This window comes from Gymnodraco acuticeps, unplaced genomic scaffold (assembly GCF_902827175.1).
Source record: "Gymnodraco acuticeps unplaced genomic scaffold, fGymAcu1.1, whole genome shotgun sequence".
In the NCBI taxonomy this organism is placed as follows: Eukaryota; Metazoa; Chordata; class Actinopteri; order Perciformes; family Bathydraconidae; genus Gymnodraco; species Gymnodraco acuticeps.
In genome coordinates, this window is record NW_022990295.1 from 5,921,259 (window position 1) to 5,936,101 (window position 14,843).

Sequence of the window (14,843 nt, forward strand, 5' to 3'; positions counted from 1 at the left end):
TTCTGAACAGTCACGTCAGACTAAGACTGCTTACATCCTCATAGTTAAAATGGACACAGAAAATGCAGGTACATTTGGTGGTTCTTATAACAAACTGATCCACCAAGAGGACATCAGTGGAGATGAGCTCACTCTCTATTCAAACAAGAACAAGGTACACGTCCCACGTCTAAAATAAACTGTAATCTGTACTTTGATACTGGTACCATATTCAAAAATATACAGTTTATTATTTTGCTATATTGACCTGCTGTTATATTGTGTCATTTTCTTGTCTTTGCTATTGGTCCATCACTTCTGTGCAGTGTCCATGTCTGTGCTGAGACCTGAATCCAGTTTTAAACATTACAAACGGCTTACAGTAAGCCTTGCAGTGCTTGCTGTCATTCTACTAGCAGTGGACATTGGCCTGGGAGTCTATTGTAAGTCGTTATTATCCCACCATCTTGCAGCACAAAGCATTGTGGCATTGTACTATATTTTTGCAGCCTGAAAGAGGCTCTAATTTTATTTATTGCATTTAGCTGATGCTTTAATTAGTTTATGTATAAGGGTATCAAATATAGTCGAGCAAAAGGTACAACATATGCATTAAAAAAGTAATGAAGTATAAGTACAAATTAGGATAACATGGAAATATTCAAGTAACTTTAATGTAAAGCCTACATACAGTACTTGAGATAAATGTTGCAGCACCACTGCAATTTAACTCTTTTTAAAAACCAATGTCAATCAATCAATGTTTATTTAGCCCAATATCACAAATGTTACATTTGTCTCAGTGGACTTCACAGTTTATACAGAATATCAGTATGACAATACGACACCCTCTGTCCTTAGACCCTCACATCGTACAAGGAAAAACTTCCGGAGAAAACCTACAGTTTTAAAGGGGAAAATGGGAGAAACCTCAGGGAGAGCAACAGAGGAGGGATGCTTCTCCCAGGACGGAGAGATGTGCAATAGATGCCGTGTGTAAATCGAAAAGACAATACATTTACAACATAGGTAGACCAAATGTTTGGAAATGCATGTGTCTATAATAAGATGAGTCCACGAGGATGTCAACAATCCTGTGGGAGCCATCAGGGAAGTAATATGATGAAAGTCAGGCAGGACCACAGTGACAGGATCAGCCACGACTCGAAATCCCGGGGTAGATAGACACCAAAAAGAAATTTGGGGGAAGCTGGGTTATTCGGAACATGAGAGTACACAGACAGAAGGAAGAAGTATGGTGTCGCCCGACAGTCTAACCCATAGCAACAAAACTAGGGGCTGAATTTAATCAGCCCTAACTATAAGCTTTATCAAAAAGGAAGGTCTTAAGCACACTCTTAAAAACGGATAGGGTGTCTGTCGCCCGAACACAAACTGGAAGCTGATTCCACAAAAGTGGAGCTTGATAAGAAAAAGCAAGCTCCACTTTTGGAGTGTGTCAGCCTACTCTAGAGAGCAAAGTTAATTTTCAAGTAGAAAAATCGAAATTAACACTAGAGTTAAAGCTATTCAAAGTTTGACTGTTTTTGATCACCACTCATCATCACATTTTCCAAAGGAAGCAACAGTTGGTGTTCTGATAAACCCACTGTTCATTAGGAAGCTAAATTAACGACTAGCTAGCTGCTAGCTGTACAGTAGCATTTAGCTTAAGAGCTAGCTGGATATTTTCCTAAGGAGTTGATGGAGATAGGTAATTATATACTATATGTGTTGGTAGGAACATAATAGTGTTGTTTCCTGTCAGTGCTCACAGACCAATAATGAATGCTGTATGACAGCTTGCATTGCAACATAACAAACATGTTTAGGCCTATACGATAAAATACTATAAGTTAAACTTTCTATAGATGTACATTTAAATATAACTCTTGACAAACCTCAACAACAACACACCAAGAAATAACTCACGTATGGCAATGTAATTATAGGCTACAAATGTTTTGAATACCCGTCTGAATATATTATTTAATTTCACCATTTTCCTGCTTGTATTTTCTACTGTTGGCCATACTGTAAAAAGTGTTGTGATTTAAGGAAACATGATTTCTTCAGTAACACTATAAGTCTTGACCACTTACAGATGGTAAATTTACCGATGGACAGGATACCATAATGGACATCAGTGCTGAGGTGGCCAAACTGCAGGCTGCTTACGACACTGCGATCTGGCACAGGGACGAAGCCAAGAAACAGTTGGCCAGTGAGATAAGGGAGCAGCAAATTACCAAGTGGGAGCTTGATCACCAGAAAAGCAGAAGCATGGACTACCTTAAGCTGAGTGACAACATTCTAATGGAAATAGCAGCTTTGAAATCCCACATCCCAATGATTAGTGAGGGCTTTTTTTCATATGATTGTGTTAACAACAATTATTTTGACCCAACCAAACCTACAACACATTATGTTTTCCTTTATCTTTGGCAACAGAAGAGGGCTGCAGACACTGTCTACCAGGATGGACCTTCATGTACTCAGTGTGTTACTACTTCGCTTTCTCTGATGCTTTTTCACCAAGGTCATGGCAGGAAGCCAGACAGTTCTGTATAAACCAAGGAGGTGACTTGGCAGTGATCGACAGCAGAGAGAAACACGTAAGACTACTACTCCATCTTTTGTAATTCTCTTTATAAGGCTTCACATTTTATTTCTGAGCAGTAAATGTGCTTGGTGTCACACAGAAACCAACAAGATAAATGAATGTAATGTACATGTTTGTTTGTGTACATTTCCATTGGCAGCTGGCAATAACTGAATTGATAACAAATTATCGAGTCCCCTCTCGACCCATAGCCCACAGTGGCTTCTGGATCGGATTGAGAGACATCGAGGAGGAAGGGATATGGAAATGGCTTGATGGAACAAGACTGACCACAGGGTAACATTAACATACAAGAAAGATCTAAATTCACGAATGTGATTGCTTTAGACTCAACAGGACTTTATTAACACTTACAGTATGACTTCACTTGAACTTTGATTCAAAGAAGATGAATACCTTTCTTTTAATTACCCACATCCACACTGAAGCATTCCAACAGCATCCAATCAAATGACCAGAGAGAACCATAAGGAGCTTACGTTACGTTAAAGTTAATTTGGTATTCTATAAATAATGCGCCCTGGTCAACAAAAAACAAATTGCAGAATGCACAAAGTGTAGGTGGAAAAGGGTGAAGAGCACATTATGACTTTTTTAAGAATCAAAACAGAAACTATTTTCCTACCCATGGGCGTGTTCATACTAAAAGTGCAACAGATGACTCATTGTAGTCAAATTGTGTTTTTTGGAGTTGTTGTGATACCACTTTCACATACTTACAGCTGTGGCTATAATCCATCTGTGATATCATCCTTTAAAATGAAAAAGTGATTAACAATGTGTTTCAAATTGTTATTTGTTTCAGTTACTGGAATGATGGAGAGCCCAACGACAGTGGTGGTGAGGACTGTGCAGCAACATATCCCAGAGGCAACCCCTTTAAAGCCTGGAATGATGCTCCATGCAATCATATACTGAAATGGATTTGCCAAATGACACCAAGGTCGGAGGGTTAATCTGATTTTAATTTAATTGCATTTCCTTATTTAATTAATAGTTTCAGTCAGGAATCTACACCATTCAAGGGACTTAAATATTTCTTCAAAATATTTGAAAGCATTGTTAAATATAATTTGTAATGTTCTTTCTATGTTTTTTTAAACTAAAACTGTGATTATTTAATTTCTTCAATCCTATCCATCTACCTATATTGTCTGTAACCTCTTAAAAGGTAGGAACCCATTTTTTCTAACTTTTATTTTAGGTTTTAACTAGGGCTGTCAAATGATTAAAATTTGTAATCAGATTAATCACAGCTTAAAAATTAATTAATCATGATTAATCACCATTCGAACTATTTTCCAAAATATGCCATTTATTTATGTATATTGTTGTGGGAATGGAAAGAAGGCGGATATATCCATTTAACATACAGTATCTATGTTTATTATAACATGTTCTGCGTGTCAAAATGAAAGACAACCCACACACCTATCAATCATTAAACCGTGGGGTCTTAATTCATTACGTGTTGATTTCTATCAACGGGGGAGTACTTCAGGAAAGTCGACAGAGGGGGGGGGGGCGGCGGCTCGTGGAGTACTTATTGACCACGGAGTGTGAACGTTGTGATCAGCTGTTTTAGCGCAGTTCTCCAGTGAAGGGGGGGGGGAGTCTCCCTCCGCAGCCGGTTGGCGTAGTTTTGGCACAATTCCGTTGAACAGACCGACGTTAACAGCAGCCCTGTCTGTGCACACGGAGACCGACTCTGTCGTCCGGTGATCTAACCGCCTTCTGGAAAAGCTTCACAAGTACGTCGGTACGCAAATGCGCTTTGTGACACAAGTGACGGTACGCATTTCAGATTACACACATAACCTGCGTACCAGTTATGTGCACCCCTGTACTACAGCAAAAGTATTCTCCGTCGGGACTTCCTGCAACAACACCACGCCGTTATCAAAGATGTTCTATTGAGAAGACGATCACTACGTGACAAAAGTTTTCAAAACCGTGGCTACTGAAATCAATCTTACTAACTGCTGTCTGTGCAATTTACTCCGCGCGAGTTGGCAGACTTTATTTTGCTTACTTTAACATCATTTTTCATGGTGGGGCTAAGCCATTTCTTGGTATGGGTGTAGCCTACCCCAGCCATACCCTGGCGCTGCCACTGGTGGCACGTATGGGGCCGGCCATTCTGCACATGCGTTAAATGCGTTAAATATTTTAACGCAATTAATTCAAAAAATTAATTACCGCCGTTAACGCGATAATTTTGACAGCACTAGTTTTAACATAAGCCAATATCAAGGTTTTCACTCAAAAGAACATGATCAAGTTCTGTTTACACAGGGCAGTGGATCTGCATTTACACACCACCGTCTGGTTATAATCAGCCTGGGAATGCTAAATGCAGTACTGCTGATGGCTGCTGTTGTCATTGGGATTTTCTGTCTAAATGATCATATAGTACATAATACTACCTGACCTGACAAACTTGAAATGTGCAATGTAACTCCTGTGAGTGAGAGTAGTATCACAGCAACTCATGATTGACAACGTCCCGAAACTGGGAGGCGGTGGTATGTGATGGTAGAACGGATTTTGGATAGGCCTGAGTGATGTAGCGACGGCGGGAACATGGGTCCAGGTTAACAATGTAACCGAGGGGGAAACAGTGTAAGCAAGCATCTCACAGACTGCTTTTCTATTGATTTCTTAAGTTTTGTGACAGTATCATGGCTCACTGGTAAAACTAAATTCTAGACTTCTTAAAAGTAGCTGGAGAAATGGACAGTATAACAGTTAGGGACCTCAGAGTGGAAACTGTGCAGATTCTTAATAATGTGCTGATATCAGGGGGGAATGGTTTATTGGATACTGCCTTGAACCTTCTGTTAAGCTGTAGGCCTATACTGTATGTGAAATGGAGCAAAGTTAAACTTAAAACCTTTCAAAAAGTTGAAATCACAATAACTGGACAAATCATGTACTATATGTCTTTGTAATATCTTTGAAATAAACTGCAGCTTGATACATTACTATTCTTCTTAAACTGTGCTGAGCTAGTATTCTGTAATTGCCGTTTTAATGTAATAAAAGTGACATCTAAAGGAATCCAAAAATACTTGAATGTTTGTATACATAAATAATCTTGTGATCAGAAAATTAAACTACTCTTCAAATTACGTGCATCCTCCTGTAAATGTTTAACAAATGAACTTCATTTTCTGTTTGTAATGGTGTTAAAACAAACACACACACACACACACACACACAGGGCAAGGTCCTGACAAATAGTCCTTTCTGAACAGTCACGTCAGACTAAGACTGCTTACATCCTCATAGTTAAAATGGACACAGAAAATGCAGGTACATTTGGTGGTTCTTATAACAAACTGATCCACCAAGAGGACATCAGTGGAGATGAGCTCACTCTCTATTCAAACCAAGAACGAGGTAAACGTCCCACGTCTAAAATAAACTGTAATACCATATTCAAAAATATACAGTTTATTATTTTTGCTATATTGACCTGCTTTTATATTGTATAATTTTCTTGTCTTTGCTATTGGTCCATCACTTCTGCGCAGTGTCCATGTCTGTGCTGAGACCTGAATCCAGTTTGAAACATTACAAATGGCTTACAGTAAGCCTTGCAGTGCTTGCTGTCATTCTACTAGCAGTGGACATTGGCCTGGGAGTCTATTGTAAGTCGTTATTATCCCATCATCTTGCAGCACAAAAATAATAACATAACAAATATTCTCAAAGTACCAAAAGTAAACAACACCTAATATGCAGAATGGACCATTATATAATGTAATATAGTACTATTTCTGGTGCATTATTAAATAAAAAATATATCAAAGGTTTATTGACATATCATATACACAACTATGGTGTTGTATGTAATTAATTAAAAACTAGGGTCACAGGTTCCTCAACAATGCAATTACAAGACATAAAACCCTTTTAAAAAACAACAACAATAAAAAAGTGCAAGCTCAGGCATTAAGTACACTGTAAAAAACATTTTCATTGGCAGCTGGCAATATCTAAATTGATAACAAAGGATGAACTCGGGTCGAGAGATATTGAGGAGGAAGGGATATGGAAATGACTTGATGGACCACAGGGTAACATTAACAAACAAGAAAGATCTAAATTCACAAATTACTTTAGGACTTTAATGACACTACACAGACTTCACTTGAACTTTGATTCAAAGAAAATGAATATCTTTCTTTGAATTACCCACATCCACTTTGTCTGAAACATTCCAACAGCATCCAATCAAATTGCCAGAACCATAAGGAGCTAGTTACGTTTAGATAATGTGTTATTCTACACATTTTCGGTCTCTGGTCAACCAAAAACAAATTGCAAAATGCACTTATTGTATGTGGGTGTAATGTAAACTTCTGAAGCAATGGAGTCAATTAGATTTGTGCTGCATCTCTACCCCAGTCCCATGTATTTAACTAGCTCTGAGATAATAATCAACATTCTGCATAAAAAGATAAAACAGGCAAAGCACTAGAACACCTCTATCAGCTGACAAATGAAAAAGTGATTAATAATGTGTTTCGTGACATAGTAGTTTATTTGGTTCAACAAAATTGTTATTTGTTTCAGTTACTGGATTGGTGAAGAGTGGAGACGCATTGATGACAGGGACTGTGCTGCAATGTATCCCAGAAGCAGCCCCTTTGAAATCTGGTATCAAGCTCCATGCCATCATATACTGAAATGGATTTGCCAAATGACAACAAGGTCTGCAGGTTAATGTGATTTTTTTTTAATTAATTGTTGCAATCAAGAATTGAGACCATTGAAAACACAACTTCCAAATCTTTTTTTATTGTCCTTTCAATATTTGTGGAAACTACACAATGGCAAGGTAAACGTAATAAAATACATTTGATTTATGCAGTGAACTATCAAATGTAAGATCACCATTTTCTAGTAATAAAATAAATAAATGACCTTTTTTATGTGCATATGACTTAATACTATACAGGTCTGTACATTAAGTTAGTTTATCAGCTAAACACCCACCTCTACATAATTGTACATACTTACAAGTCACAACGCAGCATTAAGATATCACTTAGCATTGAGTTATTAAGGTAAAGGATTTGTTCAGATGTTTTTAAATTGTGTTGCATGAAATTCTTATCCAAACTCACTGTATATTCCACTAACAGTGGTCGACAAGCCCTTACTTTGGAAAAATACAGCAGTGCCAGCATGGGACGCGATGTATTGTTGTTGATGTGGCTGGCAGCAAAACATATAATAGCCTCTTAAAAAAGGGCTACCTAAAATAAATCAATATCAGTTTGAGTATATGATATATTTAGAATATTTCCGCTGCTTAACTTTTCTGTCAGTTAATTCAGTCACACACAAACCAACTAACCAATCAAGGCAGTGGCAAGATTACTATTTTTGTTGAATGAAGACGATGTACCAAATAAACTGAGAGTTTAGTCAATACAAAGCATATTTGTTGGTTTCTATGTCTGATTGTTATGAAGCTTAAGACGGCACAATATGTCTTATCTATGACAACTACATTATTCGAACCACACCTTGCTTCCTACACATTCTGGACAGACACTCACAGCACCGAAAAGTGTTCTCGAAGTTGCTTCAGAAGCTGCTGAGTGTCAACATGCTCCGGAAAGGAGTCCTCAGACTTTAGGGCGGCAGTGTAGCTGCTCTGAAGGTCACCAATCTAGAAACAGAAGGAAAAAAAATCACTTGGGTAGACTGTGTTGTGGAGATTTTACTTTGCCCCTTTAACTAGTTCAGATGTTTAGAATCAGATATAAAAAAAAGGGATAAGTTACCTTTTCAGAGAGAATGGAGAGATTGTAGTGTGGCTCATACATGTGAGGAGCCAGTGATTCAGCCGTCTGCAGGAAGGCTTTAGACTGGGTCAAAGAAACATTCATATTATCAACATTTATATATGAAGAAATTCCATGAAATCAGACATTCAGATTCTCACTGGGCTCATACATTTTATATAATTAGAAAAACAGCAGAAATGTTGCTTTAACTACAGCTTGCAATTCCTCATTTATAGTAACATCTGAAGAATGAGCATCTTCAAGCTTAATCATGAGCCATTCTAACTAGCACTAGCTAGCTATGTCATTAGCTCAGGGGCAGTTTAAGTTAAGCTTGAAGAATATAACTGTTGGTGTTTACTGAAGACTCTATATATCAACTTTCTTTAGGGTATAATGCAGTGTTGCAATCAGACTTTTAAGGCATTCAAAACAATTAAACAATAGGTACTTTGTGTGCTGTTTATCATCCAAACATCACTGTAATATATATCACTACACAATAATAGTTTCACTCATAACTACCATTCTAAATATCATTATCCAAAAACACACCAGTTTTATTATTCCAGCACTTATTTCAGCATGGCATGACTTTCAGCTGATGGCTGCCACCTAGCTGTATGTGTGGGGAACACACAGCCTTTGTTGCCGTGAGATAACCAAATACATCTCATAATGTCTTGTCCTACAATATAATGTTATTGCTAAATTGATTTATTACCTAGTGCTTGTAGTCTAATAGCTAGCTAATTCCGGTGTATTAGAGGGTCTAAAATTACAAAGTTATGATCTCATACGTCATATTTTAACAGTGGAATACAAGCTACATGACTTAAGGATTTGTCTTCACCTGTTCGATTCGACCTTTGCGCAGCTCCAGCACAGCCAAGTTGTTGTAGGCCTCAGCATGGTCATTATTAAAAGCCAAAGCCAGTTTAAAACACTGGTAGGCCAGCGTCAAGTCTGCAATGCCCTGTAAAAAGAAAACATTCAAACACTATACCAATTTGTGTGCATTTGATGTAAGCTTTTAAGTTCTATTAACAATAAATGAATATACATTATTTTAACTGTAAACCATATAAAAAGGGGTTACATTGAGTAAAGAGTGCTACAGGAATTTAATTTTTTTGTATGCCAGTTTATTATTGCTCTGGTTCCCAAGAAAAAAAGCCTCTTGATGATGAATTTCTTCATTACATTTTTGATTAATGCCAGAAAAAGCTCAGTGGCAAAAAAAGGGTAAATTATATTTACACCTTTTGTTTAGCAAGATAATCCTAACGAATAAACACTACTTAATGATTTTTGTGCAAATGCAATCATTAAAAGTTCAAAGCTAAGTGGCATAACTTTAACAAAACCCCTCCACTGAGTAGATGAGGTTTTCCAGACCGTGGATGTCATGATGTCTCTGACGACCTTTAGAGTCCCCTTCAGCTGCTTAACAGCCGCTTTTTTGAAAAGAAAAAAATCATAATTCAGAAGTTTGATAATAACTGACATATTTTAAGTTGTAGCACAAAACCTGATAATATCCTGAGCTTATTTCAGGCATCTAAACAAAAACCAATACAAAGCTCCTACTCCTGAGACGAGGGAACTGGAAGATCAAAGATGTTAACTAGTTTCCGTTTTTTGGGACTCATTCCTGCAGTACTCAGACATTCTGGGATATTTTAAGTGATTGGTAACTCACCACAGCCACATGTCCAACGTTGTACCACACATCAGCCTGCTCTTCATCATTGGCCACCAGAGCCAGGGCCCTCTCGAATGAGGACAGAGTCATGTCGTACTGCTGCGCGTAGAAGCAGCACAAACCCAGGTTGTTGTACAGCTGGCAGTTATAAACTCCCATCTGGAGTAGCCGTCTAGCAATGGGAGAAACTTATTTAATCACAGATGGGGTATCATTTCTCATTACATATCCTGTAAAAATGCATTACATTTCTTATGCATAAATGTTTCTCTGACCTGTAAAAGCGCAGTGCGATCTCAGGCTGATCGGTGTAGAAGTGATTGCTGCCTATGCAGGCTATAGCCTCCACGTGAGTGTTGTCCTGCTTCAGGACATCTTTGTAATACTCTGTGGCTGATGGGATGTTGTTCATCTCCTGTGACAGTATAAACAATAAATATGGCTTCCCATTTCATTATGGCAGTGTTATCTAATTTGACTCTTTAGTAAGGATCAAACTGTACCTCGTGTATGCGAGCGATTCCTGTTAGAAGAGTAACTTCACCAGGAAAATGGTCCAGACCTTGCTTGAAAAGGCTGAGTGCTGTTATTGGTTGATCCAGGCGCTGATACACCTAAGGGGAAAACATGCAAGGTTTAATAAAAAAGCAAACTATTGGCTTACCAGGGAAATATCATATTCCTTTTCAGGTCTATTCTTGTATTTTGGGTTTTTGAACATGCTTATATGCTTTAATGTCTATTTTCCAATATGCATCAAATTGGTAATGTTTCCCTACCTTTGCAAGGTAGAGATATGTATCCACGACCTCTTGATGGTTGAGAGCTGATCTAAACTGTTTTTCTGATTCTCTATACAAACCAAGCCTGCAAAGACCGATGACATTACTCATAGCATGATTTATAAAAATGAAATGTCATTAAACATCAGAAATGAGCAGATGTCTGTAAGGTACCTGTAGTAGCATTTCCCCAGCTGAACTTTCCACCACCAGTCTTTGAACTGGGCGTGTTCAGTAGCTTGAGCAGCCAAATCTAAAGCCTGGACACAATATAAGGTTTGAGTTACATTTTTAATAGTCAACAATCTAACAAAGTATCATGAATATTATTAATGAAGTAGCTTTTTAGTGAACACTTACATTATTCACATCATTTTCATGATGGAAGATATACTCAAAAAGTGTCTGAGAAAGCAAAATAATGGTTACTTGATATGAGAAGAAAAAAATATGTATTATTTTTTGTGTATGCAAATAACAGTATCATTCTTACCCTGGATAAGTTAGGCTTTTGAGAATACTTGGCCATATTTAGTCTTGACAAATTTATAAATGGTCCTTCGGGATTGGTTAACATTGAAGCCTATAGAAACAGTGAAACAAAATGTCATGCCAAATATCATCTTCACAGTCAATGTAGCAACAATAATGTCACATTATTTGGAAATAATCATTTCTGAGAGGCAGATAATACTGAGAAGCCAAATTCCGATTGTTTCACATGAAGCCTCTCAGTCACTGTAGACTGACACACTTTCATGCACATGTACTCACTGTTCCAAGACGGATGAATCTTCCAGAAGCACTAGTGACAGGACGAGCAGTGCTGGCAGTGCGCGGGGTCTTGATGGCCTGCTCCATTGTCCCAGGACGCCCTGACTGTGTGCTGGGTCTCACAAATCCTGTTATAGGACGCCCTGATTGTGTCAAAGGCCTTGAATTCATAAAATAAAAATTAGATCACTGTTAATTACTTTGTTGAAAAAGTTGTCAATGGTAAAAGCATTTTAGCCTGGCAGACAGTACCTGATAGCCGGTGTGGGACCTCCGCCATGACTGGTTCCAGGGAGCCTCAGTGATGTGCCGGGTCCTGGCAGAAAGTGAAGTCTTATCAATCAGACCCATTTAAGAATTTCTAATATACCTAAATGTAAGGCAATGAGAAGAGTTTGAACTCACGTGCAACTTGAGCAATAGAGCTCTCGTCCAGCATCATCTCAGCAATGCCCTCCTGGTCGACCTCAACTTCATCTATATACACCATCTCTGTGAGAGCACGGGTTTTCAAGCTCCATGCAGCCTATGAAGCAGACAATGTTTCAATCATATAGATGGCCACGGATGTACAGGTGAACATGTTACAGTCTTTGTTGAACTGTCGTCACCACAAAGGATGGCAGAGAGGAACATGGTTACCTCTGAGATAGGTAAAGAGGAGTCCTTGGGACAGCATGCAGTGAATCAGTGAGAGAAGAGGACAGAAATTGAGGACAGATGTGAATAAATAAGGGGAAATAGAAAATGAACGGGAAAACATGGTTCAAAGAAAAACAGAAATGAGATGTGAAAAAGAAATGCACAGCAGTGACACGAATATGTTTCAAAAAACAATATAAATGTTGGTTCAAAGACTTGCCAGTAAATATAACGTTAACATTACCTCAGTTTAATTATGTTAAACTACAAGTACTGGACTAATTGGGATTAAACTCCAGGTTTTACTGCTTTCCTGCGTTAGCAAACTAGCAGGCTTTTCTTAATGGATAATCGCTAGCATGCTAGGCTAGCCCCAGGCTAACTGCACCACAGTACCTGGTCGTACGAGTTGTCTTGTAATATTTTTGTGCAAATATCAGAACATTGTTGGAGTTTTCGCCGTCTGAAATAGCTCCACGCCAGAAACAACGGGTCCATTGTCACCTCCATCGCTTTGTTCGGGGTAAAATTAGGTGTAAAAGTCGGCTACCAAGCTAAAGCTGTTTAGAACTGGGATAATGGCGAGAGTGAAGCTTCCTCTGTCGCTCGGCAACCGTGGAGGGGGCGGGGCTTCACTGCTATGGGAGAAACGGAGAAACACACACAGCACAAAATATATAACAATTTTAATATTACATAATATACTCTTTTCTATAACATGTCACGTACAACAAAGGTTACAGAGCATTTTGATTAGTTCTACATTATCATTCATTATAATATAGAAATAACAAAAACGTCCTTTTATTAAATGTTTAAAAGAAAATCATCACCTGTAAAAGACAAAAGTGTAAATACACAAAAGCTAAGACAAGTTTGCGAAAAAAGCATAAATGAAAGATGGCAAATGAAAATAAATCGATTAAATGAATAAATGTAAAAGGTATTTCATGGACATATCAAAGTATCCATGGACTTGGGTGTACTGTGTTTGAAATTAAAATGTGTCCATTCTTTATATTATGATATAAGTGAGGCCTATAACATTTAGTAGTATAAGAGCATGTATATTACATTACATTATAATAAAATAAAATGTATTTGAAGGGGATTTTTTGTATGTACAATTCACAAAAAAAAAAAAGAATGACATTTCCAATACGACACAATTCGTCAATTTGAACGGACAGTCGTTTTTATTGTACATTTATTTTAAAATGTAGCTTGGCACAACTTTCCAGCTATGACGTAGATGTCTGCTCCTGCTTTTTTCCCTCTAGTGGACTAGTTAAAGGATCTGATTGGACGATGCGCTGATCCGTCATCTTTGTGGGCGGTGCTTGCGGAATAACAGCGCAGCTCCATCTTTGTAGGATTTGACAGGAGCTTTGACCTGTGTCGAGGAGGACCGCGAGCCTCGGGCTGCAGAAGTACAAGTAGACTGCCACAATGAGAACCACCGCCTAGAAAAGCTTTTTCTCAAATAGAGACAGAGGGATTTAATCCTATCCGACTGCGAGATTATAAATTCACATGACCCTCAAAAATGCCTAATTTCAACGCTCTCTCGGGACTCGTGGAAATGCAACGGAACTAATGGGACACACGGGCTTAAAATAAATCCTTTTTGGTGAATGACACTATATCAGAAAACATACGCGACAGAGAGACACACACGGAAGTGCGGACATGGCTGACAGGACTGCTCCCAGCTGCCACCTGAGACTGGAGTGGGTGTACGGATACCGGGGACATCAGTGCCGCAACAACCTGTACTACACCGCCGCCAAGGAAATAGTCTATTTTGTCGCCGGTGTGGGAGTTGTGTACAACACCCGGGAGCATAAGCAGAAATTTTACCTGGGGCACAACGATGACATAATCAGGTAGTGTAATTATACTCACAACAGTTTGTTTCAGCACCTCGGACAGCAGCTGACCCACAGCATAAAATGAAGGGAGACAGTACTGTTATCATTGTGGGTGCTGGTGTCACCTTGCTAGTGTAATATGATATATAAATGTGTTTAGCTCCATAGGGAACTCAAGGGCCACACACCTACTCACGGGAGTTTATAAGGGGCGTCAGTGTGACTCCAGCAGGGCTGATGCCTTTAACCAGCTTAACCAAGGGTGAAGTCTTGTCTCTCACTACTGAAGATTACACTGCTGCCACTCCTCTTATGACTGCATGGCTGCTATCATCAAATCTAAATGATTTAGTCTATAAAATAGTTGAACTTCCTGAGCATTATGTTTTTTTTAACGTTGTTGTCCTACTGAAAGTCCAAAACTGAAGGGTATTTCATTTTAACACACGAAGAAAATCAGCAAATCCAGATGTGTTAAAGACAATACTTGGAATTTGATCTTTTAAAAAAATGATTCTAAATAGTCATTTATCATGATATCGTTCGACTATTAATGTATTTTCAGATTGCCTTAACAATTAATCATTTGTTGCTGGCATTGTTTGTTTGATCGTTGTCTGGTAGGACATAATAAAAAAGCTCTTTTTAAAACAGCAGCCTGCA

At 38.3% G+C, this 14,843-nt stretch overlaps 3 protein-coding genes and 1 long non-coding RNA gene across 6 annotated transcripts in view; 3 read left to right on the top strand and 1 right to left on the bottom strand.

Annotated features, from left to right (window-relative positions):
- The first annotated feature begins 148 nt into the window (after positions 1 to 148).
- Positions 149 to 3,960, top strand: LOC117549932 (CD209 antigen-like protein E). Its single transcript, XM_034222099.1, has 6 exons — positions 149 to 154; positions 306 to 422; positions 2,084 to 2,335; positions 2,431 to 2,594; positions 2,742 to 2,878; positions 3,408 to 3,960. Exons 2-6 carry the CDS (start codon positions 311 to 313, stop codon positions 3,556 to 3,558), a joined length of 816 nt encoding a protein of 271 aa, XP_034077990.1. The 5' UTR covers positions 149 to 154; positions 306 to 310; the 3' UTR covers positions 3,559 to 3,960.
- A 744-nt stretch (positions 3,961 to 4,704) lies between these two features.
- On the top strand, positions 4,705 to 8,051 carry LOC117550201. The gene is made up of 3 exons (XR_004569591.1): positions 4,705 to 6,004; positions 6,139 to 6,255; positions 7,184 to 8,051. It is a non-coding gene; the product is annotated as an uncharacterized LOC117550201 (long non-coding RNA).
- ttc8 (tetratricopeptide repeat domain 8) lies at positions 7,393 to 12,911 on the bottom strand. Its single transcript, XM_034222569.1, has 14 exons — positions 12,706 to 12,911; positions 12,073 to 12,193; positions 11,920 to 11,983; positions 11,668 to 11,827; positions 11,387 to 11,476; positions 11,254 to 11,298; positions 11,068 to 11,153; positions 10,891 to 10,978; positions 10,615 to 10,725; positions 10,387 to 10,526; positions 10,109 to 10,283; positions 9,260 to 9,382; positions 8,404 to 8,487; positions 7,393 to 8,288 (listed from the first exon to the last, which is right to left on the bottom strand). Exons 1-14 carry the CDS (start codon positions 12,817 to 12,819, stop codon positions 8,172 to 8,174), a joined length of 1,518 nt encoding a protein of 505 aa, XP_034078460.1. The 5' UTR covers positions 12,820 to 12,911; the 3' UTR covers positions 7,393 to 8,171.
- A 778-nt stretch (positions 12,912 to 13,689) lies between these two features.
- eml5 (EMAP like 5) overlaps positions 13,690 to 14,843 on the top strand; it is a 35,572-nt gene continuing 34,418 nt past the window's right edge. For all 3 annotated transcript variants that reach the window (XM_034222144.1, XM_034222145.1, XM_034222147.1), the window contains exon 1: positions 13,690 to 14,195. In XM_034222144.1, the coding sequence (XP_034078035.1) occupies positions 13,999 to 14,195 (197 nt within the window). In that variant the 5' untranslated portion in view covers positions 13,690 to 13,998. The remainder of the gene's footprint in view (positions 14,196 to 14,843) is intronic.